The sequence below is a fragment of the Anopheles nili genome, chromosome 2 (assembly GCF_943737925.1).
Source record: "Anopheles nili chromosome 2, idAnoNiliSN_F5_01, whole genome shotgun sequence".
Lineage (NCBI taxonomy): Eukaryota > Metazoa > Arthropoda > Insecta > Diptera > Culicidae > Anopheles > Anopheles nili.
In genome coordinates this window covers 60995535-61023211 of record NC_071291.1, presented here as the reverse complement: position 1 = coordinate 61023211, position 27677 = coordinate 60995535, and the positions used below count along the sequence as shown (strand labels likewise).

General features: G+C 48.8%; 1 protein-coding gene across 1 annotated transcript; it reads right to left on the bottom strand.

Annotated features, from left to right (window-relative positions):
- Positions 1-1664: 1664 nt before the first annotated feature.
- LOC128721004 (potassium voltage-gated channel subfamily KQT member 4-like) lies at positions 1665-27219 on the bottom strand. The gene is made up of 8 exons (XM_053814706.1): positions 26105-27219; positions 20641-20858; positions 13391-13566; positions 13021-13272; positions 12651-12899; positions 5185-5554; positions 2360-2501; positions 1665-2292 (listed from the first exon to the last, which is right to left on the bottom strand). Exons 1-8 carry the CDS (start codon positions 27217-27219, stop codon positions 1665-1667), a joined length of 3150 nt encoding a protein of 1049 aa, XP_053670681.1.
- Between the last annotated feature and the right edge of the window lie 458 nt (positions 27220-27677).

Sequence of the window (27677 nt, the reverse complement as noted above, 5' to 3'; positions counted from 1 at the left end):
TTGACGATCGTACGCGATCGCTGCGGCGAAAACATACACAAACAAACACGCACACACACACACACGTTCAAAATAGTTTCGAGGCATTTGAGTTGCGTTAGTTATTGCTTACTATTCGTCTTGGTTTCACGGCGTTTTGTTTTTTTTTTGCTTCTGCTTAGCATAAGGTTTTGACGCTATAGTGCTTTCGAGTTTAAGCGCATGCTCCACGACGTCGTTCGTTTCCGTTGGCCACAGGTCGTACCGGTTAAGAGATTGCGCGGTAACTAAAAGGATGGCGGGAAACCCGCTTACGTTACATTTACATCCTAAACATGCAACAGGCCCGGAAACGCGGTACGTGCGAAAGGTAACGTCCCCGAACGGGGTGAGTGAAAACATAGGTACACGCAAAGAGAATCGTTAAAACCACCGCGGATCGAGTGCGGCGCAGGACGCACAGGGATGCAACAAAAGACGCGATCGACGGCTATGCTACCGATCAATGCTATGCTAACAGCTGACCAAATGGGTGCACGAGGTGCAAATCCACCTAATGCTAAGCGATGTTCGAGGAACTGGTAACCTCTACTCACAGCAGCATCACCGATTGCACACGATTGCACGATTTCCACACGGCTTTGTGTTTTGTTTTTGTTATCGTGTCCCGTGACCGTAGGACTCGCGTACTTCCGCTCCAACTCACTATCACAGTCTCATGTCCTCTTAAAATTACATTGGTTAGTTGGCTGGCTGGGAGCCCTTTGTCCTCCCCGAAACCGCTACGAGAGATAGATATCTAGGGTGAATGTATGTGTGTATGTGTTGCGTGTGCATGTGTGTCTGTGTTGCGTGTGCATATGTGATTGCTTCGTCCTTGCAAAGGGTAACTTTCTGCACAGTCACATTACGCGCGTTGTGTTCGTAGGTATAAGGTTAAGTAGAAAATATGCATGCTTGTTCGTTTTTCGCTTCAACTTCCCACCGGGGCGAAAAGGGGCGAAATTGTCCGCCCTTGGGGTCTCCTCGCCTCGGTCTACCTGTTCGTTACCCCTTCATGCTTTCGGGTTTGTTTTCTCTAATGCCGGTCAGGGTTTGTTTTTCGAACCTAATTTTCACCAATTCCTCCGGAGGATGCCAAGCTACAGCTTTTCGACGAATCGCGTGCCCATTGTTTGTAGAATTTGGATTCTTACGGGTTGCAAAATAGCGCACATCTTGTCTACCTTCCGCCGTTCTGCCGTTCTCGTTTCACTAGTTTTTCTGAACCCACCGAAAAGTCAATTTTTAGTTTTCTATTAACTTTGGACAGAACTTTCCGCACTGTTGGGAGATTTTTTTCTCTCTCTTTCTCTCTCTCTCTCTCTCTATCGAAAATAAAAAGCCACCGGCAGCTTTCGATTGTGCAAAAGTTGCTCCTTTCTATCGTTCCGTTCCGACTGGTTAGGATATTTCCTGCTTAGCTTCATCGAAGCTGTTTCCTTCGTTCCTGTTCGTAGCAGCCCGCTGGTTACCCTGGAAACGTTCCGATTCCAGCTTCTGCGCCTGCTGCAATTTCCACTTTATGCGTATCGTTCTGAACACAGATTGTTCCAGGGGTGTGAATGGTGTGCTTTTGTGTGGGTGTGTGTGTTGCTGCTCTCGCCACACGGCGTGCAAGAAAGAGAGCGAGCTTAGATTAAATATTATACGTCGTCCTCGAGACATTTCATCGCAAGCGAGGGAGAGGAAGCCTGGGACGGGGCGGCTGGCAGCTGCAGTGGGGAGATTTGTTGCTGATGCTGCTGCTGCTGCTGCTGCTGTTGCTGTTGACCGTGCAGCAGCTGCTGTTGGTGTTGCACGATCGCACCGAGTGTTGCTGGCGAGTGCAACGGATGCACCCCGGGTGGCACCACATGTTGCTGCTGTTGCTGCTGATGCAACGGGTGCTGCTGGTACGGCTGCATCGGTGGTAATATCATCTTCTGGTGCTGCATCGTCATCGAGTTGATGGCGTGCGTTAATTGATCCAATTTCTTGTCCATCACAGATAGTTGCTGCTCCACTCGGTACAGCCGCGCCCCAACCGTCATCGGTTTGATGTTGCCAACTCGATCGATGCCGGCCAGATAACTGCCCGGTTTGCCAAGCGTCTGATCAAGCCGGCGCTGCAGCTCCTTGATGCGCACCATCATGTTGAGGTGGCCTTGTGAGTACTGCTCGATCACGTCCCGCACATCGTACGGTTTGCGCGCCTGCTGGAACTTGCGCCGTGCCACAAAGTACTTGATCTTCCGGATCGCGCGTATCGCATTCCGGTGCGCCTCCGTTAGCCTGAGGGAAAAACGGAAAGCATGAAAGGAAGCATGCGAACAAAGGAAGGGCGGCTCGTGTTACTCACTGCGTGACACGGGCCGGTTCCGGTTCGTCGTCCGGTTCCGGTTCGGCTTCCACTTCGTCGCTCGGGGCTTCCGTCACGGAGCTATTCTGGCTAACGAACACTCCCCGGTTTGGATCGTTGCGACGCGTTCGCAGTGGCGTTCCTGAAAAGCACAGAGGGCATTATTCACTTGCTTACAACGTGCTTAATTTTTCTAACCGAAAATGAACATGTGAAACTTTATTCGGTTCATTGGCGCAGTGAAGGGACATGTTTAGCTAAGTTTCATTGGCGAATCATACGAAACAGCCCACGTAGGCTCATCACCATAATGCAATACTTTGTATTCATAGCGCACTCAGTAGAATGTGCGTTTAACGACGAGTTAATGGAATACCGTTTGGGGGAGGCACGAACGTGCATTAAATAAAAACCACTTACACGCACAAAAAAATCGCCCTAAAACAATGAGATCATAAGCGAACCGTTTTAGTGCTGAAATAAAAGTGATCGCTATCCTCGTGAGGCCATTTGAAAGCCGACCAGAGATAAAAACACGCTGAATTATGAATTGGTCCCATTTGGCTACTAGTTCTAATCACGCTCGCCCTCAGCTTGCCGACCCAATGCCACGGGTGAGGTTTGGTGTTGCGTGTCATCGTGTTTTGAATGCAGTCCGCGAGCGCGAGGCCACACATTTAGAGAACACTCACCTAAAGACAAAAAAAAACCAGAAGGAAAACTGCGAACGCTATGTAAACCCCTGCCAGATAGTTTTATTTGTACAGCTAGCTTTTGAGCCAACACCGGGCAGCATTCGTGACACCGGGGGTTCGGTCGCACAGTCACGGAATCCCGGGCCCTGGTCACGGGTCGATAGCGGCCAGTAAACAACGCCCGCCCAGCGTTCGTGCGTATGAGTAATTAGCATATTTAGCAGAGCTAGCTAGAGTAGCGCGTTTCATTCCTATTCATGGGGCGTTTGCTTGCCCCGTACGCAGGCGGAGTTGAATGAACCCGAGAGATAGGCGTTGGTTTCTAGGGTGGGAATGGAATGAACAAATTATAGGCCGCTTTTTACGCCGAATGGTGAAATAGTGTGGCGTTCAGTTTGTGCGATGGAAGCACCCAGTACTTTGTAGAAAATATTAAATGGAATGAATAACACAAGTAACTGAGACGCCTAGTGCCTTGTATACAATATTAAATATAATTGAAAACCTAAGTAACTGACACAGATCAAAGTGATAGAGAGCTAGTTTTCAATTAGTTTTTCTTAATGTATCTTCGTCAATTCTTTTTGCTAATAAATAAAAAAAAAATTGAATTAAATACCAGCATAATAGCGTTCTATTGATGTGATGGAGACGCCCAGTACTTTGTATAAATTAACAAATGAATTTTAAAACATAATTAACTGACAGAAATAATAGGAATAAAGCTATTTTTATACAAAAAATTATCAAAAAGTATCAAATTCAACGTAAAAACTGAAAAATTATGAATATTGGTTCTGTAAAACAATTCTTGTTCCATTGATGAATGCATTGATCTGGGAGCCATGTTCAATCACGCAATTTTAGATAATATAATCGGCAATCTAAATTTATTCTCTCCCTCAAGACAGTTTCTACTATTCACAGCTCGTTAAAAGTACAGTTCTTCTTCCGTATCACATTTTCTTCCCTCTTTTGTTCCACGAATCCCAGTGCCAGTGCTTGAGGCACGACTGAACACTGAAAAGAGCGCACCGCATCACGACCGCTTGCGTTGGCGTTGCCTGAAAACGGGCTCATTTCGTCGTGTCAAGCGGAAGTGGAAAACGAAACGAAATTGACCAATTAATTAAGTGTTCCAATAGAAATGGAAGTGCTCTGAAAGCACGCCCAACCGTACCAGCCGTGGAAAGAGGGAAAAGCATCACACAATGCTGTTAACACCTTTATTACACATGCCAGCACGGTGGCACGGACAGCACACTACTAATTCCATCTTGCGCTCTCGTTCCCTTCCCTACATCGGTCGATGGAATTTATCGATGATTGCCTCTCGGCCAACAAAACAAACACGAACCACGAACCGAATGGAACGTGGAAGAAGCCACCAAAAAAGGGAAAATATTTTCTACCATTCCCATTTTCGCACCGGCCGTGATCGTATTTTCGGCAGGACCTCTTTTGCGGCGCATAGGGCGCACTGAACGGGTAGAATGTATGATTGGAATTTGTAGAAGGATTTTCTGTTTCACTTTGTTTGTGTGTGGTTGTGTGCTTTATGTCTCCGCATGATTTGCGATCGGTTGACAGCTGGGGCGTGGTTTTCTAGCGAGGAATTTATTGGAAAATATTTTTCCAATCAATAAATATCTCCGGTGCGATCACGGTGTAACACTTCAAAGAAGGGAGGTATGAAAAATGAAACAAAAAAAAGAACCACATTACACCCGCACGGGAAACTGATACAAAATATGGCTGTATCGTTATGATAAGGGGGTGGAAAAAAAGAACCCCGAGAGCCATTTCAAAATGAATATTTTCAATCAACGATACCACCACTCCACTGAGGGGATTATCGGCATTTGTTTTGCAACAAAAATGAAACGATTAGTTTTGCACTTCAAAAAACTCGTTACATAGTACGTTCTGACTCCGATAAAGGATTATTCAGTTAAAGGTTAAAACGTCACCAATCAGATGGAATCAATATCTCGCTGCAAGGTGTGGCATTAAATATTGGAAATAATCTGTGAACTGGAATTGGGGAAAGTGAATGGCCAACAGAACCAATTGCGAGTAAGTAGTTTTGAAATAATGTCTCATTTGACTGTCACGCACTCATTTGCCTACCTGCCGATCGTGGTTCCTCCATGTAGAAGACGACATCTCCGTCGGATTCGCTTTTCGTCAGTTCCGCCGATGGTCCACCGGTTCCGCTCGCTCCTCCACCACCGGCCGTTGCGGGCGTCCCAAGGGCTGATCCCTCCGCTTGAGCCAATGTCGCTCCGGCAGCACCACTCGCACCACCGGAAGCACTCGGAAGAGCACTCGTCGGGGCCGTCGTTGTCGTCGTTGAGCCACCACCACCCGCCGAAGGGCCGACACCCGATCCGGGGCCGGCACTGAGTGGTGGCTTCATCTGGGGCGCCTCCATGCGATTCCGGGACTTGCGCCGCTTCAGCACCGATGCACCACGCCGCGCCACCTGCACCATTAGGGTCTGAACCCGAATGTTTCGCGTAAAAGGACAACGAACAACGAACACATATTGATACACACACGCACACACACTGAGAAAGCATTCGGCTCGGAAGCGTTCTAGCAGGCAAGTGTTTGTTGTGCTAGGAATGGGGTGAGTGGGAACGGGTGGGAAGGAAAACCGGTTCGAGGGGGGGGCGATCGGGAAATGGTGCCTCAAAGCGTTCTGCATGTGTGTAAATATCGGGTGGCGATGGGAGGATTTGTCGTCGATTTAGGGAGCATTGTTTTTATGCGAGAGAAACTCAGTTTAGTTATGGATCAGTTTTTTTTAAATCATGTTACGAACATAAAGCTAAAGGTAAATCAAATTTAATCCACGCAAAAATCAAAGGGAATTGACGATCGATTGACGGTCAAAAAAAACTGGAGGTTCACAAATGTAACGTTGCTTATCAGAAACTCTTCCACTCGATGCGACCCGAGCAGGGCAGTAAAATATGCACGATATCCTTCCATCCATCTGCTCATGACGTTCAATCGGAAGCGAAAATTCGTTTACATATCTCCGAGCGTTTCGTTTGCAGAGCCAAACTTTTTTTTTATCATCAAATATGACAATAAAATACGACTCTACCACGGCCCCCCACGGGTCGCCGAGCGATAAGACGAGGCGAGGGCACCAAAGTTACGTCCTAGAACTGATGAGAACGCCCCCACACACAAACACACACGCGCGCACATCTTCCGTCACATTAATGTTTTATGGCCCCGGGGTCTGGTTCTGGTTTCATCTCCCAAAACGAAAAGGCACAGCTCCCCGGTTTGGCTACATATCGAATTGGATTACAATTGAATTATCTACCACGCAGCGTGATGGAACGGTTCGCATTTTTCCCACCGGGAACGCGTATCGTTTTCACGTTGATTGACTGTTGCCGGCGCATCTGCGCTCAGTTTCGCTCTGGTTCTGGTTTCGTCATGCGACCGGTGGTGAAACAAATCAATCAACGACGCTCCATTGCAATATTATCATCACATTTCAGCGCCTACTCAGCGCCCAGCGTTGGCAGACGCTAATCGATACGCGGAAAAGGTTAATGTATTTTTGTTTTTCACCGGGAGCTATATTTGACAGCATTGACGGGTGGGAAAGAAGTGAGCCAAATTGAGCCGCTTAAGAAATGGGCAGAAGATGAGCTATTCATTGCAGTTCAACAAGCTGCACTTGATGATTTAAACGCCATCATTGTATCACGCTGTTTCTACCACGAAACGCCCTTTACTGGGCGCATAATTACCGTTCTATTAGCATCGTGTAGGATCGGTTCTTATTACCGACATCTAACCCTTCAGTGGCTGAGTGGAGTTTCATCGTTCGACGGCAAGCTCGAGCCCGGCTGCAACAAAGCCAAACCCAGGAAGGAGCTGGCTGGGAGAACTCAACCGTGGCGTATGCAAAAGTTTCCTCTTTCGAAGGGAAATTCCGAGCTCCTGTACCTCCGGCGTGAACGCGCACAGTAGCATGCCGATGGAAAACTGGAGCTTCCACCGGGTGAAAGGAAAACAACCTGAAAGCTGCCGTTTGCCAACTGTTTTCTTGTGTGAGTACATGTGTGTGCGCAATGGAAACAAAGCGTCCAAACGAGCAGCTGGAAAGCGTAGCTTCCATTGGCAAACAAAAACCTAGCGCACGCAACAGCGTTTTTCCGTGTGGTTTATTTTTTTTTTCTTTTGCAAAAAGGGTATCTGGGAAGGAATTCCAGAGAAAAAACAAAACGTCAAGACAAAGAGATAGAAACGGGCTGCGAAAACATTCCACGAGCGCAATGTAACGAAAGCTCCAGACTCCCCCCATTGGTGCATTGGTGTTTTCAGCGGTCCCGGAGGGAGTTTCACGTTACGGAACTCTCCGGAACTTACGGAACGACCACCCGAAGCAGAAGCTGGTTCTTATGCGGCAACAATGTGCTCCGATTGTCTACCAGCAATAGCAGATGTGGAAGCGCCGAGAATTGAGGGAACAATGCGAGACAAAAAGGGAAATATAACCGACACCCTCGAAGAAAAAAGGCTACCTTCCTCCCACATCCATCCTCCCGTTGACACCTGTGTGAGTGGGGGTTGTTTCTTACAGGCTTTTTTTCGCCTTCTTCTTCTTCTTCTTCTTCTTCTCAACTCAACACCAATCCTTCTCATCTCACCACGGGAACGTCCAGGAGGCTGTGTAATAATTCGTCATCGGTGCGGGCTAATGTGGCTGGGAAAAAACAAAGTTTTTGCCGGTTTTTCCCCCAAAACACCCACACCCGATGGCGCCCCATCATCCATCACCGGGTGATGCCGCAAGGTGAACACACACCCTTTTGCGCCAACGGGAAGAGAAAAGTGAGAGTTTTTGCTTTCAATTTTCCCACCCCGCGCGGTGATCCTTTGAGGTTTGTCTGCCCTTGGTTTGGGGAATTTTTCCGACACCCCCGGATTTGTGGGGCGCGCTGGGTCGTGAGGAAAGCGTATTTACGCTCCGGGGGCTATTTTCCGGAAAAACGGCCTTCCATTCCGCTCGGTTTCTCCGCAAGCTCGCACAATATCAGCACGGGAAGTTTTTGCCATCGCCACCACCATCATCAGCGACCGCAACATCTACTTCCATTTCGATGTGGTGAAAGGAGAAAGCCGGTGCGGAAAGAACATCATAAGCCGTTTTCCCTGCCGCGGGGCTTGTTTTCCATCCCGCTGGCACTTTCGTTCGCTCTGTTCGCTTTCAGTTGAGTTTCCCCGCACGCTGAATGCATGTTTTCTTTTTCTTTGCCACCCCACGAGCCCCCTTTTTCGCCTATGCATTCCGGCGGTTTGGTGGCTGGCTTTCGCTTTCATAAGGGTTGGACCGCGTTTTTCAAATTATTTCACTTCATTCACGTTCGCCTGCAGGCGACCAGAAAATGAAGTCAAGATTCTTTAGCTCCGTTTTCTTCTCCTGCGTCGTTCTTTTTCCGCTCGTTTCATTTTCTTTTGCCCCGGGGTGCTCACAGGTTTCCAGGTGTGCCGGCCAAGTGTGCGATGAAGAGAAGAAAGCAAATTTAAAGCGTCAACAAAATGGTGGAGTGAGAGTAAAGAAAAGAACTCCCGGAAAACCGTTGGCAGGAATTCTATCTGCCGGGTTTTTTTCCATTTCCGGCACCTGGCCGCTGGCTGGAGCGTTCTACGTTTCAGTCCGTTCTCTCCGTTTTCTTATCACGCTCGATGCCGGGCATTGACTTCGAACGAAACGAAACGAGGAGAATGTTATGTATTGCATGTCCCGCCAGGTGGAGCCCATTTTCACGCGCTCATATCGCACGCTATTTCCGTTTTACGTAGTGCGAAAAATATGCCAAATGGTAACAGGGGGAAAACCACCTTTCGAACAGGGCTAATTTATAAGCACACAATACCATTCTGATTGCCTGCGTTTGTTTAACGTAAAACGAGCAGTGGGAGAAATTCATTCACAACCAACACAGTGCTCGTGCGGGGGAAGAATGCAAAATACGTTCAAACAATCGTACAAACTGCATTTATACACAGCCAAAGCAACAACGCTCGAGCGATTGTTATTTGCAGCATAAAAATACGCACGATGGTGGTGTAAATTATCTCTAGGAAAATTCCGGTCCCTCTCAAAGGTACGCAGGCCATTCCAGCGATACGATGAAAGGCCATTTCCATACTTACGATGAAAGCACGGATCATCATCGTGTTCTGATGAGTCACCTCACAGGGCTTTTACAACGCGCTCCATCAACAGCGCCTCCGGCACACAAGCGCGCGCTCATGGAGACTTATCAAGCAAAATGAGTTTTGCAAAACGAGAAGTACGCAAATCTCAGATGATGGTTTGATCCTGATGTTACAGAGTTTTTTTTTGTTCATTTCCCACTAGCACTCTTGCCAACCTTTGGCACGTCTCGTGGCGTTCTTGAGAGCGTGGTTGATCTTGCCGTTGATGAATGAAAGCGCACATGCGGGCAGGCAGTATCGGTTAGCTTTGGAGTACGCTTTGAAGAGTGAGTGGGGGGAATAATCAGAGCAGGTGGAGAAGAAGAAGAAGAAGAAGAAGAAGAAGGAAGGTAAATGGTGTTATCTTCTATGCAAGGCTTCCCAGCATGATGGAAGGACGTGCGTCTAGACGATTCCATTGCTAGGCGGTTTAAAATTGCTTCACACAATCCAATTTCCGTTACACAATATTTAATGCAAATCGTGATGTGATTTTCCTGCGTAGTACACGCGGCAAGCGCTTCGCCTCGATTGGCTTCAATTAGTGGAACTGGAATGGAGCTTTGTGCGTGCTTGATGTAAGCGATCTGTTAAGATGTTTGCCAACGTGGCTCATCATAAATAAAGCTATTCCTTTCACGAAAAATTAGCTTTCATCAATAGATGTAAAAAATAGGTTGTGTGAAAGATTTGTTTCTAAGCAAAGAAAAAGAAACTAGGTTATGAAATTATTTATTTGATACATTGATGCATATGCCTACGAGCAAACTCTTGACAAAGCGATACACAGCTAACAAAATGGCTCTATTGAATCACGATTGCGATCCGTAGTGAAATGCTTCTCAGAAACCGAATATCAATCGAATACTCCTTCACAAGCCAGTTGTATTTTGTAAATTGGAAATGGAGTGCCGCAACCCAGAGAAGTGATCGAGTGGCGTAAGAGCGTGGAGTTTTCTTTTTTTTCGCAAACAATGAAACCACCATTATACTAATTCAATCTCGTTTGGCTGCGCCTTTCCTTTCTTCAGGCGTTGAAAAACAAAGGAAAAACATTATTCAAACAAAAAGAAAGAAAAACCGCGACCTTACGCCTACCTTGGTAGTGGGTCCAGACGTCTCACGGATCGCGAAATTGGGACGGTAGGATGATGTTTTTCCGGATTTACCGCAAGTGCGTGTAAGCGAATGTGCGTGTCGGTACATCGGCCTGCGCTTGGCAAGGAAAGCGAGAGTTCGCAGCGTTGCGACCCACCCGCCGACGCCATCGGTGCCATCGATCGCACGCTAATGGAATTGCCACTCGCATCGGAAACGTTTGCCATGTTTATAGCGAATATTGTGATTTGAATAATTCATCTCCGCGAGCAAGCGGCGCGCGGGAAACAATCACGCAGCACGCATTTTCCAGCCGGCAGAAAATCGGCAGAGTACAAACGGCAAGATGGGGATGAAACTAAACAAACTCCCTCGTCCTCCCGAACGAACTCATCATCGATGATGGGTGGCTTTTTCGCTTCTCTCTCTCCCACGCGATCGAGTTTGTATTGGCAACGTAAGGGGGCAAATTGCACCAGCAAAAATCAAAAACACCCACCCATCGAGCGTCGCGCGGATGACATTTCCCTTCGCAAGCTCATAGCAGGCCATGGTTGAGGGTTGCGTAGCAAGTGGCAATAAAAACACAGCAACGAAACCACTTCGCAAAGCTGTCAAAATTTAAATTTGATCACAAACTTCTGTTTGCCGGTTTTTTTTGCGTTTTTTCTCTTTCTCTCCCATTTCCCATTCGTGTTCCGTTTTGCCAATTTGCTGCATTTCGGTCGGGCTTTGGAGGGATCCAACGGATGGGTGCCGCACCCATTTGATTGAGAGTTTGTGTTTGATTGATTGATTGGTTTATGCGTTACCGATCCGCTCGTACCCGTTCCGGGATGGGGCCATTTGTTTCCGCTACCACGCGAAGGTGGCAGTGAAACAAAGCTGAATTGTAAAACAATACACCCGGCGGCGTCGTAGCGATGGTTTCTGAGAACGCTTGTGGCTCATTTGCGTGGAATGGATCTTTGATCAGCGCGAGCGTCGCTGGCTAGTCGCGTAATCAGACACGTCACAGAGCGCGTTGCATGCGGTAACGGTTGGGTTATTTATTTCAACCGGAAGACATTGATTTGAGTAGCGTGGGAACGATCCTTGTAAAAGCCAGGTGCAATGGAAACCCTCTAACTGCAAGTACTCATTCAAAGGTAAGCTACAGCTGGTTTTGCTTAGAAGCATCCATACGTCCATGGTGAAATAGAGGTAACATCACAACGATACGCTGGGTAAATTAGAAGCACATTATTCCACATAGGGATAGGTTGGTTTTTGTTTTGGGAGGGAGTTTAAGTGCAAGGAAGTTGCGTTCTTTTAACGAATCGCATCCATCAACCGCTAACAGCTAACATCTATGGTGCGCGCATCCATCAAGGATGCTTCCTATGGGTACACAGCTACAGCCAAAGCAGTTGAAGCGCAACCACTAACAACCGAGCACGCTACTACACCTTCAATGTGGCAAAACACTAACGACAAACATTACAAAACGCTAACATACAACAACTAACCGAGCATCTGTACAAACGAGTGGGAAGTGAAGTGGGTGTTCGAAGCAAATGGATATCAGATTTTTTTCTTCTAATTTTAAAACGAAAACAAAAAAAAACAAACGAACGATAAAATCCGATAATGTATGCACATAATCGGATGCGCTTTGCCAGCATGTCCTACCTCACGGTACGGAGCAACTTGGCAAAAGGAATGGCGCATTCTAAAAATAAATGCACGAACAAAAACGAACACTCGTATCGTACGACGACCGAGGATACCGCAAAAGAGCGCTGTTGTGCGGGAAAAATGCAAAATGCTGCCATTTGCGCGACAAAGAAATCGTTCTCTGACCACACAAAAGCAAGCATGTTGTGGTGTTGCGAAAGATTAAAATTGGTACGAGCGCAAAGTGCAGCAAACAACGTGCGGCCATGAAGCGGCCACATGACAAGAGAAAAAATACTTGAAACAAAATCAAACAACTGTTGGAACATGTGTTTGTAAGTAGAGAATTAAACAAAGGACAAATGAAATACAAGCCATCATTAGCCTTTAGTGTTGGCTGAGCACCTAATAGGCCGATTAATTATGAATTAAAAACAAAAAAGAACCAAAGAACACCAAACCACCGGAAAAAATATTGTGAAACTTCTCTCGTGGAACCAATCGGGAATTCAGGGGTAAAGGCGACACCACGCATAACCACCCTAGAGGTTGTTCAGTTATATGCAAATATGCGAGGAAAGTACCACCAAAACATACAAACGTACACCGCTAAACATCGCACTCACTTTGCCCAACTGAGAGGGAAGGGCGGTGCTGCTGTTGCCGTTGTTGTTGCCGCTGTCGTTCGACTTGACGTAGATCTGCCAGGTGGCGTCACTGTGGAAGCTCTTGTCGGCGGCGTAGCAGCGCCACAGGCACTGGATCAGCATGGCGGCGGCCGGTATCTGGCGGTTGAAGTGCTTCTGGCGCTGCTTCTGTTGTACTTTTAAGGCGAACCCGGATCCCAGGATACCCTGCGGGTGATGGTAGAAAAAGCAACCCGAACAAACAAAAGAAAAAAACAAGCCCAACAAGGACAATGAGTACCAACAGAACGGTGGTTTTGAAGGTGGAATTCGGTGCGACGCGACTTACGGCCGGCAGTGCGAAGAACGAGATTGCGAACACACTAAAGCAGGAGGCGACGATCTTGCCCATCCAGGTTTGCGGTACCGTGTCACCGTACCCGATCGTCGTGACGGTGATGACGCCCCACCAGAGCGCGTCGGCGTAGCTGGCAAAGTCCGCCTTACCGTCCGGCCCGAGCACGTCCTTCTCCGCGAGGTACACAAAGTACGAGCTGAAGATGAGCCCCAGGAAACCGATGTACAGCGTCGTAATCAGCTCCTGGAGGTTGATAAGGCGGTGAAAGAAGGGGGAAAAAGAAGAAGAAGAAAACCACCCCAAACAATGTGGCATGGTGGATTATGGAACTCAAAAGTCGTACTTCCACAGGGGACCTTACCTGCCGATGGATGAAGACAACCGAACCGAGCAGCCGCCAGGTGCCACCCTGCCGATCGACGTGCAGCATCCGGAGGATCTGCAGGAAGCGAATGCCTCGGATGGCACTCGTTGCGAACACCTGACCATTTGAGCCCACTGACAGCACAACCATAGACGCTACGACTACAATAAGATCTGGAAACGGGAAAATGAAAGCGCCACATGAGTATGGTATTACCGTTCACGTTCACCTGCTCCCGGTAGACCGATCCAGCTGGAAGGTTGAGTTGAGATTGAGAACGACCACCTACGCGCGGGACAGTGGGGGTTGAATTTCGGGCGCAATCCATCCGGAATATGGGCACAAATCGAACTAAAGTCAAGCAGTCGAAAAGCACACACACACACACACACATGCACACACCCGCTTCCCTGAATGGGTAAAGTTTTGATGAGATGGAGCAGAAAAAGAAGTACATTTGTCGTACGTAAAGCCATTGCGAAGCCATTACGAATGGCTCCAGAAAAGTTACACCCTAACCGACCGACCGGGATGACGATCTTGGTCCTTCGCTTCAATCCGCGCCCATTTCCATAAACCAGCCCCAAAAAACTTTTGCCCATTCGCTCGCAAAACTAGCGTTCTAGCAAGTGGCGATTTTCCTGCTACCGTCATTCGTGACGCCCGTGAGACATCATCTTCCGACAGACACTGACAAATGGATGGCTTTCAATTGCACCGTTCCACCCATTGACGCCACACCGGCACAAAGAACATTGGAAATACATCCTCTCTTGGTGCTTGTTGGGGTGGAATTTTCCGCCTGACATCCCCATCAAATGGGTAGGGTACGTCTTTCTTAACAATGGACCACCAAGGCGCCGTCTGAGATGACAAATGAAGACGTGGCATGCCTGGCATGGTGCCTGGAATCAATTCCAGGATGGTGATGGTGGAGAAGGTGAAACGAATTTGTTCTGCAATTTGCTCACGCTCGCGTTGAGGCTGAGTTTGCAAATTTGCTTAAAATACGTCCGGTGATCAGACAAAACTCCGCCACGGTATGGTGGACTTGTTGCGCCAGCGGTGGTGATTGTTTAAATGGAACGAAACAGACATCAGACGAGGCTTGCGACAACACACAACCACTTTAAGTGGTGTCGAAACAAATACGTGACCGGGTTTCGGGTGTTACGTGAAAATTGATATCTCCGTGTGAGGACACGCCGGGAAGAATGGGTTTTATTGTGCGTTTTTAGATCGTTATTTTGTGCCATTTTTTTTAAACAAAATTCCCCACAGGAATTGGGAGCCCGTTTTTGTGGGCTTTAGATTGTACTTTTAGAATTTGTCCCACCGTAAATAGTGCACGTTTGGAAGGTCCTTTTCTTGAGCCCATTACTCGGGTGTGATGCGTCACCGGGAGTTTGTGCCAGTTACCGAGATGTAACTGGTGCGGTGGACATCGAATGCGGTCCTAATCGCCTTTGCTCCAAGCACCACCCGAGCGGCAACAGCTTGCTGGCGGTGCAATCGAATCGCGTGTTAGTTTTAGCCAACCCACCGGAACGGGGACCGATCCGATCCCGGGCGTAATCATCGTAAAGTTGGTCCTTTTTATTATTTTACCAACCAAAACCATTTGCCGGTCGCAACAGCTCGGTTAGTGATTTCAATTATCCTTCCAGCCGGTCGTGCGACGCAACCATCGTCCATTCGTTGCGGGGACAAGAACTTTGAACATTGTTCTTAATTAATCGACTTGAAACGGGTGAGAAGAGAACACCCGTAAACCAAACCAAATCGCTAATCGGTGGCAATTCCCGGGGAGAGATTTTTGCTGCCATTCATTCGCTTTCCGGTTGGATTTCTCCCACAAGCGATGAAACCAATCCGTGTCCCCACAGCTGCAGGTTTATTAGGGAGCAGGGGAGTTTGATTACGTGCCCGGATGATGGGGCTTGCATTAGAGTCACGCAAAATTCCTTCTGCCGGGCGCAATCGGACAGGTGGTAAATGGGCACGGCTTCGCCATAAAGCGTGTTTCCGACCCGAGACCGACTAACGTATGGTATCCCCGTTTGATGCGTATTTCATGTTTTCATACTGCCAGGTCATCATTTCGCTGCACGCCATATATTTTCGCCTAGCTTCCGTTTTGGGGTTTTTTTTAATTCTCCTGCTTATTTTGCTCCCAAACCTTCCAAATGCCACGGCCATTTCGCGCCGTAGCCATTTATTCTCATTTAATTCCACCACCGCGTCGCTTATCGGACGCTCGTTTTGTCGGTTTGTGGGCACAAATTAGCTTCCGGCCGGTCGGTTTGGCGGAAGGTATCATAAAAAAGAAGGACACTGCCGGCGTGGGAGCGCATAAAAGAAAATCGTAATGAATAAATAAAACTCGGCGGTAAATGGCGACAATTTTACGGTACGTCATCATTGGCACACCTGAAAATATGTCAGAGGTAGGCGAGGAGGCCACACTCCGGAACAAAAAAGAAAAAAAATAAGCGTGGGCAAGCCGACCGGCGTGGGTGGTTGGGCAAATCTGATGGAGACGCCTGGTGTCTCGTGGCACGCAACTGGCTGCGTACTGGTTGCGTGCGCAGAAAAAAAGGTAAATGGCTGCGTTCGTCGAATGGGAAATACGAACCAGTTTACAGCGCTTATTAAGCCCACCTTTAGGGGGGGGTGGGTGGTTCGTAACACTAGGGGATATCGGGCGTAACGCTGACATAACTATCACTGACCCAAATTCGTTCCGGAACGACGATAAACACACCTGGTCCCGGGCGAAAACACCGACGAACGGGCCAACCGGAAGGGCGGAATCGAGATAAATTATTCGTCAGCCGCCAGGACCCGGCCAGGAGCGTTTCGTTTCTCGGGCGAGGAACATCAACATCAACAGATTATCTGTGGTTTTATTTTATTTGAGTTTCCGTGACAGTGGCACGCGGCGTCCGTGGGTTGTGGGTTTTGACGGAGTGAAGAGGCGCAAAATTGGCCTTTTTCCACACACCCCTTCTCGCGTGGGGTTGTCAGTCGATCAACAAAGAGCCGGCTAACCGGCTACCCGAAAGCCACCCGAAATAGATGAAGCTGATTGACAAATATTTACTCTTTAATTGTTCACCATGCCCGGAACGTGGCAGATGGTTTATGAAAAGTCAAGTCACCGGCACGCCCGGTGGGGCTGGCGAACGGACCTAACCCTCCACGCAAACATCGTTACCGGAGACGGTGTATTTAAAACCGAGCTGCGGCTGTGTGACGATGGTGACCGCTGCCGATGGTGACAACTGCTGCTGCTGCTGCTGCTGTTGCTCGGGAGCAAATATTTACCTATCAACGCCGTCGTAGGGGTGGGTTTCCGGTAAAAGATGGCTTTTCCGGTAGCAATTACCCACGGTTTTGACGCCAAGGGGCGTATAACAGTGGCCAATTGGAATGAATATTCCCTCCACATCCAGGGATTACCCGTGACATCATTATGGTGACGGTGTTATATCATTACGTATCGTCTCCGAGCAGTTGCAAGGTACTCTTCACTGTGCCAATCCGCGTGGGATGTGCGCAATAATTTTGAAGCGATAAAACTTTGACGAAACACCCGTACCACGTACAAGCATTCCGGTTATAATGGGGGCCATAAATTCAAACGAAACAACCCACCACAAACAGCCTACATTAGTTCGAAAATAAACAAACTGTGATGCCGTTGCGGATAGCCTCTTTGAAGTACAAACCGATACTTGCACTGCATTCGTTGCCGCACACATCAAAGAAATAAATGGACAAGTTTTTCCTCCACTCATTTCGACAGATGCAATTTTGGTGCACATACGACGCAGTTTAAGCCAAAGTACGCGCTTATATAAACTGCAGCTAGTTTATTGAAAATTGTAAACTATGCAATTTAATCATGGGCGCGAGATTGAATGATGATATTTCATTTGCATTTCTCACCTCGCAAATTTCTTGCGCAATCATTCGTATGTTTATTACACACATTCGCAATTTAAATCGAGATGCGGAACATATAAATTTAAAGCATTAACAGGCTCGATGGCTGCATAAATTTTCTTCGTGTCTCGTTTGTGCATGTTAAAGCGCTTCGAACATGAAATGATAATTGAGGAGATGAAAACATCCCGATCATTCAGATGAATGGCAGCAGCGAAAAAAAAAAACATCGTTTCCAAAAAACAAACTCCCTTTTAATGTGCATGTTCACACCTTCCTCCGAACGGCATGTACACAATTATGTTCGCTTGTTGTCGTTCTCCGCAAATGATGTAGCAAGTGGTGGAGCAAAAACAAAAATAAAAAATAATGAAAAGGCCTCCGCTATCTCCGCGAGCCAAACGCGGGACGTAAAATTAAAGCAGTGGCGAACCCGACTCCAGACAGAACGCGCGCGCGATTGATGTAAAACGAGAAAAAAAAATCCAAAATCTGCTTGTTTGAAAGTTAATTCTTGAAAAAAAAAGGCCCGCTCTCTCGCATCCACCGGATCTCATCTCGTGCGCTGGAAATACGAATAAAAGGGCGAACGAAACTCGCAACAACAAAGCCACCCGAACGCACAAAAGAAGAACAACCTCTCGAAATGAGACAAAAGCGGCCAAAACAGGCCGAGGGGAAACAAAATGAAAACATAAACCGAACCGAACCCACCGGACACGGGAGGAAAAATCACGCCATTTTGGTGGTGGTGGTGGTGGGCAGCGAACGCGACAAGTGGAAGCTCGTCGAAGAGCGGACTTTTTGGTGGAGAGTTTCATTTTGCGCGCCTCTTGGGATGCTTTTGTGCTGCCATGCTGGTGGGCAATATGCCTTCTAGGTTTGCCGCTAGCCTTGGGCGGCGTGTGCCGTTGGCACTTGTTGCTCTAACTTGGGCATCCTTTCAAAATGGAAGACTGAGATTTCATGGAAATGTAGGTAAAAACACATGGGCGCATAAATGGTGCCAGACATGATGTTGTTCTCGGTTGATAGTATTTGTTTTTTTAAACAGTTCAAGAAACTGTTGCCGGATGCTTACTTTGATTTAAAAGAGAAAATGACAAAGCTCATTTATGAATATTTGCTTTCTAAACTCTTGTCAAAAGCAAAAACATTAACATTTCACCACAAGTTAGTATGGGAAAGTGTGGTGCGCAAAAACGAACCAACTAGCACACCCTAGAAAGTGATCTTGCTTCGTTAAATTTTGCAAAGGAAATATTCATTTTCGGTTCGCATCAGCATGCCGCTCGTGGCCTCTGGCAGTCAGATCAAACTGCGAGTTCATAATTATTCGCATCCTAATGAAAATATTTTATCACCAGCGCTGAACTTTCCGATTACCCACGCTTTTCTCGGGACATTCGTTTTTGCTTACTTTTCAGCAAGTTCCTCTCCCAAAAGAAGAAGCAAATAAAAAAAATGGAAAAGGAGCTCTCCCTAGGGAGCCATCTCCGGGATATTCAGCTCGACCATCAATTAGTTCTTCATTCAATTTTTTTGCCGTGCTCGCGCCCTTTCGCCGATCCGGATTCCGAGCTTCCTTTTTACTCGCTCTCGAAGCGCGAGGCAGCCGGCGACGGACAAATCCCTACATAAACCGATGAGCAGGCGAATTAGCCTTTGGGCCAATTCCTGGCGATGGCAAATCGTGGCAGAGTGCCCACGCCAGCAATCCGTTCTCGCAAAAAGAAGAGCTAATGCGCTAGCGCCAGGTGAAGTTCGTGATTCATCCTTTACTTCGTTTGTTTTTTTTTTGCTTGGCTTTCTGTGTGACGCCGAACGAGTCGACCAAGGGCGCTACGGTTTAACTTTCCGCTTTCCTTTGGAAACCTTTTTCGGGTTAAGCGCATAAAGCAGGGGGGGGCCGAACTTTTCAGCAACTCAAATTGAAATGCTAATGAGAGTCGGTCGTTCTTAAAAATGCCAGATAAAAAAAGTAAGGCAAAGAAAGCTTGAACCAAAGGATCTAGGATACGCTTATTGCAGGAGCGTTGCGAAGGAAGTCGAAATGAAGAATCACTTCCTTTTCCCTGGGGGCGTTGGAGCTTTCCCTGTTTTGGGTGCTGGACATTTTTTGGTTGCTAGTTGTTTTTTTTTCGCCCATTTTTCCCTTTAGTGAAACTCCCTATTGAGTGCAGCGGAACATATGCTTCGTCGAGGTGATGCGACCCTGGTTGTGCCTGCCGTGTTTGAAGATAACTTCCACCCGGTGTTCGGTTTCGGGTCAAAAATGGCCCACTCCATCGGTCTACCAGTAGCGTTTCAGCAGGATACATGCCGCTCATGAATAATTCATGAGCTTTGACCGCTTTTGCTGGACACGGTTGCCAGAAGCCATGGCCAGCCCCGAATGGTGGCCGTTTCGCTATTGTCTTACCCGAACCGGCCGGTGGCCGGTCATTAGAGACGGCATGAAGGTCCTGCGAGTCCTCTAGCCCTAGGGCAAGGCTTCCGGTTGGGTCAGTTTTGGATCGGCCGGCGCGTAAACTCAAACCTTCCGTGCCAAGGTGGACACCGGTGAGGTGTTTGTCGCAGAAAAAAAGAAACTCACAAAACCACCCGGATGAGGCTGATTCCGAGTGCCACAGCGGTGTGTGGTTAAATGATGAGCAAAATCATTTATACTACGGTACCGGCACAACCGGCGCACACGGCCTGGTGTCGAGCAATTATTTATGCACAACCTGCGGCGGCTACCTCTCCTAAATTGCCACTCATTTATTAGACATTGAGCGGACAGCGTACCGACGTGACCGTGGTTCGTCGAGGCATTAGCACCTGGTTTTAAGAGCCCCACGGGCTTGGACCGTTTCACGGTCGATGAGAACACAAAAATAGCACCCACTCGGGGCTTGTTTGACCCTCACAACGTAAGTCACACCGGAAGCGCCAAGCGACACGACATCCCTGCGACCAGGACGACCGGAATTAACGCAGTGCACCAATGCGGGATCAGCGGAAACGAATAAATAAAAGTATTACCAAGCGGGAGCGGCGGCCAACCGAAAAGAAGAATGAGACAAAACAAAAAGAGAACATGTCCGCCTTCCTTAGACGCACGTGAGGATTCGCCCTTCGGTGCAGCAGAACAAGCGCCCTCCTCGGTTGCGGTTAAATATGCACGAGTGTATGCATTTGAAATCAAAGTGTCGTGTTTTAATTTAGATTCTAATGAATTTGAAATTAGATGCGCAAGCGGTTCGAGAGCCCACCCGGAAGCGGGCACGTTGCCGTTCGAACGTTGGAATACTCACCTATAATACAGATTGGTTTGCGGATGAAGCGCAACCGGCCGCAGAAGCCCATGTACTTCGATCGGCAACCGGCGGACCAGAGCCGCACCAGGTATTCGACGCCGAAGAACACCACCAGGCAGATCTCCATCCAGAATAAGGTCTCGTTCGCGAACTTACTGTACTCGTCTATCGTCGACAATACGCTAAATATCAGACACACTAAAACAAGCAGAAATCTGAAAGTAGAGAGCGAGAACGAAAGGAAAAAGGATCGCGCATGAGTAAAGGAGTTGTTCAATTAGGGCAGGTTCGGGGCCATGGCCATGCTTCAACCAAACCGATGTACTCCGGTAAGACGCTTCATAGCGCGTTTCATCACCCTACCCTACTGGTGAAAGAAAATTCCATTATTCTCACAACCTACACTCGCTGGTGGCAGGATGCAGGATGCACTAGAACTAGAATCGTGACAATTTTCGTCCAATCATGCCTTCATCATCAACGTCGTTCGTCGTTGCCGTGACCTACTCCACGGGATCCACCGGTGGTCAGTGAAGTGTAAGAAATCGGACGTTCGGGACGAATTTACGACGATCCATTTCCCCGTCGAGAAACTTCGAACACGTTTATGGCAACCTTCTGCGGACCTGCGGGTGCTGCTTTTACGAGCCGGGGATTTGTCAGCCGATGCACCCACGCCGATGCGTCATCACACGTTCCAAAAAGAGGACACCGTTTTACGATGCCCGGTTTTTTTTTCTCTCTGTCTTTCCTTCACCAACCGTGACCCTTCCGTGGCAGATCAGCAGTTTTCGCGCTGGCACACGCGTCAAATCATTGGTGCCCTGCACTGGATTTTAATGGTTCTTTGTTTTGAGAATCTTAAAGCGACCGAAGCGCAACCGAAACTGACGAAGGGCAGCAGCATTTTATCTGCCAGCGTTGATGACAAGCTTGATGCCCGTAGCACTACGGACGACCGGCACTGACTACCCCCATCTCGTGCACGGGGAAGCGGAATATGTAATATATCTGAAAATAGAATTTCAATCATATTTCACTCGCTCGCCATAAACGCGCGTCCTCCCGAGCGTAGCCTCGACACGGACCACGACCGTGCCGGTGCTAAATGTCACGCGAGTCCCGCTTTTTCCCCCCCGGTAGGTTGCTGCCGGGTGAAGCACTTGCGCGGGTTTTAGCCGGTCTAAGATGGCGCTCGCACCATGTACCGGAAGCAAACCTTGAAGGGGTTTTTTGCTGCCAGCGTTACGAACGATTACGGGAGTGCGAATGCGAGACGCCTGCCAACGAGTGAGCCAGCGGGTTCGAAACCCAGCGGGAGTTTCTTCTTCCTACCTGGTTGCTGAAAGAGCACACACAAAAAAAAAAAAGCTGGAGGAGAAACACCACCGGTGGAAAGCAATTTTCGCGACGACGAAAAGAACAACCGAACGAAGCTAATAAGAGCACCACAGTGCCACGCGAAATAAGTGGAAAATGTCCCGTTGGCTTCCAGGCCCTCAGTGCCACCTCGCAAGAGCCACATGTGGCCGGCGTGTTTGCTGAGGGTAAGCTTTCACCGTGCGTTCGCTCGCTGGCCAAATGCGGCTCAGTTCACTCGCTTAACATCCGGCACATCGTGCTGTCGGCTTGAGTTAGTGGAGCGCTGTTGGGTTGCCAGGTTGTTTTCCCGCTGTCAGACTCGCGTCTCGAGTCCCGAACCGTACGCTGACGGGTGGTGATGACTCGCGCCTGACAGACGATGATGCTCCCAGGTGCCAGCGGACGCGCCGTACAACAGGAGGACGTCTCGGCTGGTGACTTTTGCTGTCGTGGAGGAAAAAAAAAACGCTTCCCAGTCCGCAGATAAGCGCAGCTAAGACGGGCAGCCCATCGACCAGACAGGGGGTGGATTTCCGTGTTTTATTGCGGAATGGCGTACGGTGAATGGGAATATTTCGGTGACGGCGGCACTTTAAGGTGCGAAAAAAGCGATCCAGTGACGGGCTGGAGTTGGAATTTTGGAGCATCATAAATATGCATGTTTAAGAGTTTTTCGACGCGTTTCGTGGATAGCTCGAGAGAAGAAAAGAAAAAATAGAATTCTGACGCAAAAAGCTGCAAAGCGACAGAATACTCGCAAAAGATGCATGTAGGGGGGGAAAAAGGGGGCATTTATTTTACCCAATTCGCATGAGCGTTTCATCTCGTTTGCTGTCAGCCTGAGCCATGAATTTGCGGGCACTTTTGCACGCAAAAATACCATTTAATCGGTAAAACACCCAGCCCGATTGGCACGGTGATTGAAGGTTCATTTCGCGCCGATGCAAAATGGGAATTGCAAATGGCATTTTAATTTCGTTAAATGTTTTTAATTGCTAGTGTAGCGCTTGCCGTTCGAACCCGAAATCGACCTCATTGCGTGTTCGACTTTTATTATTTTCTGTGCGTTTTTTTTTTCCTTCATCAGATTATGATTTTTTTTTTCAGACGATCATTTTCCAACCCCCACAATTGGTAAGTAACGAGAATGCGTCCTTTGTCGAGGGGATGTTGAAGTCGCGAATGCACGAACTTGTCGGTTGCTTTCACAACCGTAATGCGATCGTTATGGATTCTCATCCCTTCGTGCAGTTTCTAGTAGCACACACACACACACCCAACAACAAAAAAATACAGCGATTGCTATCCATTCCGTGACGTAGTTTGGCCTTCTGCTTAAGCTACATGAAACCCCTTTTTCCCGGCTGCACGAGCGCAGAGAAAAACGGATGCATCAGCTCGTTCCGGGTTTAGCATCCGCTGGGAAATTGTGCTTCGATGGGTATCCGTCGACCGTGGGATTATTGTGCGGAGCATAGAGCAAAAAAAAAAAAAAGAAGAGTGCTTCCCGCCACTGATGGATGCGCATTAATGTTAGATTAATGTAATGGAACGATGGGTGAACCGGATCCAGCGTCGAATCGAATCAGCGGCACCGTAAGTTCATCCCCGTTTAGGACGGGAGGGTTTCGCAATCCAACGCACTCCACACGTGATGCAGGATATTTGCAAATGAGCTGAGCCAAGTAACATTGTTAGCTGCATGAAAGGTAGTTCCGCGGACGGTGGATTGGCATACGGCGAATCGCATCCGGTTGCGAGGAAATCAACCGAACTAACTCGCTGTCGGTGTGGACTGACAGTGGTCTAACGGTGCAGTCAAAAAGGAAACTCGTGTTACTGTTGTACGTATTCAAAAACAAGATTTAAACGTATTTTTTTTTAAATAAAAGCTTTTTCATCAGCTGAAACTAACACAAATTAATACACCTTAATGCTATAGTGAGCCGTTGAAGACTACCTCTATTTACCCTGCTAACAGGGTTCGTGAAATATCATCCACCGATCGATCCGATGGTCCCAGCAAAACTGCCGGATCTCATCAGACAAGACTGCACAACGAAACCCACCGCCGGTATCGATATCCTGCGATGGTTCACGATGGTAGGGAAAAATACCTTCTCCCACGCTGAAGCGTCGTTCATCAGGCTCGTTGCTGGCGGTTTGTGAAAGCGCTAGATCGATGTCGATGTGATTTGTTTAAATCTCACGTGGAACGGCTCTCCACGCTCGCGTCGGAACGGCTTGCTTGTGGAAGAAACGAACCGAGCATTCTTGAAGCATCTGACGCAGCTGACGAGCAGCGGTAGAAATGTGCCGGTAAAATACCACCGAAACGGGTGCTTCGTTTCGCAAAACCACCCGAAAATCGCCGCCAGAAAGACTATCCGGGTTGGATATATATCTGGGTTTATAAATGTATTAAAGTAGAAGCGTCACGGTGTCTTATTGCGTTCCATCCCCAGCACGGTCGGGAGATAAATTATATAGTTTGCCAGATCGGCCATCAAAACGGCAGGCAAGCGTTTGGGTGGGTTTGGTTTGAGGCCGCATCCCACGCTCAATCGATTTCCAGACCGGTGGAAAATTAAATAGCTCACATTCCATCCCAAATTTGGAAAATTCGTGCGCACGGTGCGATCGCGGGTTTTTGGAATGTTTTACCTCGTCCCAAACTCGGGATGGGGCATTTTTTTTCGCTGCACTATCCGTGACGGAGGAAATGGTAGACCATAAATCATAATTGAACAATGGTCGAAAGTTCGTACAAATACAAATGCTTCCCGGGGTGGTTCAGGTTTAAGCTTAACGATTTCACATTCCACTCAACAGGTGCATCCAACTTACGACGCCTTTTAAAACTTGCTGACGCTCCAACGGAGCTGCCTTTCTTTAGTGTCCGTGGGGCTGTAGGTGAATCGCGAGCCTGTAAATCAAATGCTCGCTTTAGACACGCGAAAGTTGCTGTTGGCACCGTGAGATCATTATGATGTCAACGAAAACAATGCTCCCAGTCGGTTGATGCGTTTCCTACACGCATCATAAGCAAGTTTCTCCAGCCTAAGAACTTCCTCCCACCCACACACACTAACAGTCACTGCGTCAGCTGTGAAGTTGAAATGCAATTAAAAATACATCCTCCCCCAGCGGTAGACGGCAACCAGCTACCGGGTGAAACTTCTTCCACCGGTAACGCCGGCTGAACAAGAAACTGCCATTAATTAATGCGGCGCATGCACGTGGGTTATGAGCTTGGGAAGACAAAAGGACACGACATCGCGCGATGTTTATCGGGCGATGTCGGTTCGCGAAAGCCTCTTTCCATTCCGTTCCTTCGCACAGCTGGCCTTATTTTCGTCTCATGGCACAGACTTTGACGCATCCTTGGCTGGGGTGCAGCTAGGCTTTCGGTTCTGGTCCCAGCGAGATTTCCCGTGATTTGTGCCGCTCCCAATTAATCCCAACGGCCCTATCAACCGGGGCGGTTGATGCGCGTGCTGCGAGAAGATTGAGGATTAACCACGGCCACTCGACGAGCGCAACAAATTACGTGCGACGGTGACGATCTCCCGGCGAGCACACAAAGTCTCCGCGAGCACACAAATTATGTTCTTACGTGGTTTATTAATTAAACCTGTGGCGTGTTCTGTTTCCGGGAGGGAAAGAATAAGGTACGCCACGAGAGCGAGATGTTCGACGAGCGCCACGTTCGAGGAGCTGTAAACTTTGGTGCGGTACTATGGTTTATGAGATTTTAAGCCTCACAAAACAGCAGAAAGTCTCCCACTTCGGGTGTAGAATGGGAAGAAATCACAACGACTCCCGGGCAGGGATGTGATTACCCTCCAGCGAAGTGTATTATCTTCATGACAGGCAATAAATTATGGTCTCTTATGGCCCGTGCATGGCGTAATGTAAAGGCAACGTTTTTTTTTTGTGACGTGCGCGAAAAAACAAAGTAACAATTACGATTTTATGACGATGAGTTCCTGAAACACGGGCTACTTTTCATACACCACCGGGAAAGGCAGCACCTCGAGAAAAAGCTAGTAAATGTTTACGTTAAAATTAGCACTCCATCAAATCACGCTTTACTTACACTGAAAAGTGATATACAAAACACAGCCAGCCGCCGGGATGCTCGAGAAAGACGTAGAACCGCTCCTGGACGGTTTTGCCCCGCCGATGGTGGAAAACGTATTTGGCCTTGAACGCCTGGTCGATCGGTAGCGCGATCGGGTAGTACGGATTCGGTACGCCAAGATTTTTGCCACCATTGCCACTGCCACCACCGCCCGCACTCGACGTTCCACCGATCGCATCGTTGCCACCGTGATGCAGCCCCATGGAGACGCCCGGTAGCTCGTTCCCGTCCATATCGACGTCATCGTCATCGTCATCGTCATCATCGTCATCGACGACGATCTGACCCTGGCTCGCACCAACCCCATCCAGGATGTCGTTCGAGCGCGATCGGCTACGGTTTCTGCGGCGCATCGGCGTCGGTACCCGCTTATGGTGGGGTTCGAATGTACGCGCCGGTTTTCCCGGCCGAAACCGCCGCAGGAACTTGAGGGCCCGCGGGGACGACCCGGACGGGTGGAGTGGTGCTTTGTGCGGATCGCCCGCGTTCAGTTCGGTCGTCTCGATCGCTGACTCCACGTCGTCCACGAGATCGTCCTCCGAGCCTTGGAGCGCTCGGTAACTCATCAACCCACCGACTCCTCCACCGCCGCTCGTTGATCCACCCCCGCCACCGGACGGGCTCGGGGTTTGCGTTTGGGTGGTGGACCCACCACCCATCGCGATCCCGTTGCTACCCGCGCTCGGACTGGCGGAGATCGCGGACCGACTGCCAGTCAGCAGGTTCGTCGTCTCCTTTACCGGAGACTTGAGCACGCTCAGCACAAGATCATCGCAGGCCGGTGGCCGCGATCGGTCCTGATCGTCGAGCGCAAACGAGCCAAGCCCGCGCGCGATCATGATCGGGGGCAGTGCCACGGTGGCACCCCCAAACTGGTGGATGTTTCCGTACGAGTAGTGGCGCTTGCCGAGTTGCTGGTGCTGCTGCTGCGAGCGCTGCTGTTGCGCCTTCGCTTCCTGCTGCTGCAGCCGTAGATTGCGTGACTGCCGGTAGAGATTCTCCTGCTCGCCTCTGTTCATGGTTATCGTGGTGGTGTTGGTGGTTGTTGCACTCAGCACGACCGACAACATTTGGCAGTGATCGCGCCCGTCGGATGCGGATGCGTCACCGGACGGGGTTGGGTGTTTTTTGCTAGCCGCAATTCGGCCCACCGTCACCCGTCGGCATGCCGCGTGATCGTGCTGCTCACGAGCGGGGAGACCCACGGACGGGGATAAACCAGCACCGCCACAAAATGGTGCCTCTCCCGAATGTTTCCGTCTCACCGGCCCAATGGTCCAGTCCTTTTGTTGGTGCGGTTGGTTCTACGGCTGCGTCGGCTGCGTCGGCTGCGTCTTGGTGCACTACGGTCACTCGCGGGCACACTTTCACCATTATTCCGGGTGGCGGCGATGTTTTATTTTCTATATGCGAGTTTAGTCCACTACAGCCAAGGGCTTATTACACGCTCACGCACAGAAACCGATACCAGGATCGTACCAGGATCGTGAACGATCGGCTTTTTAGTGAGGCGGTAAATTTTCCCAAC

Bases quoted from the DNA above. Each gene is read 5' to 3' on its own strand.
- LOC128721004 (XM_053814706.1), bottom strand. From the start codon at position 27,219: ATGTTGTCGGTCGTGCTGAGTGCAACAACCACCAACACCACCACGATA. The intron at 13,273-13,390 runs GTAAGGTCCCCT...ATCAACCTCCAG, and splicing joins TTGTCTTCATCCATCGGCAG to GAGCTGATTACGACGCTGTA. The intron at 2,502-5,184 runs GTAGGCAAATGA...TGTGCTTTTCAG, and splicing joins GGAGGAACCACGATCGGCAG to GAACGCCACTGCGAACGCGT.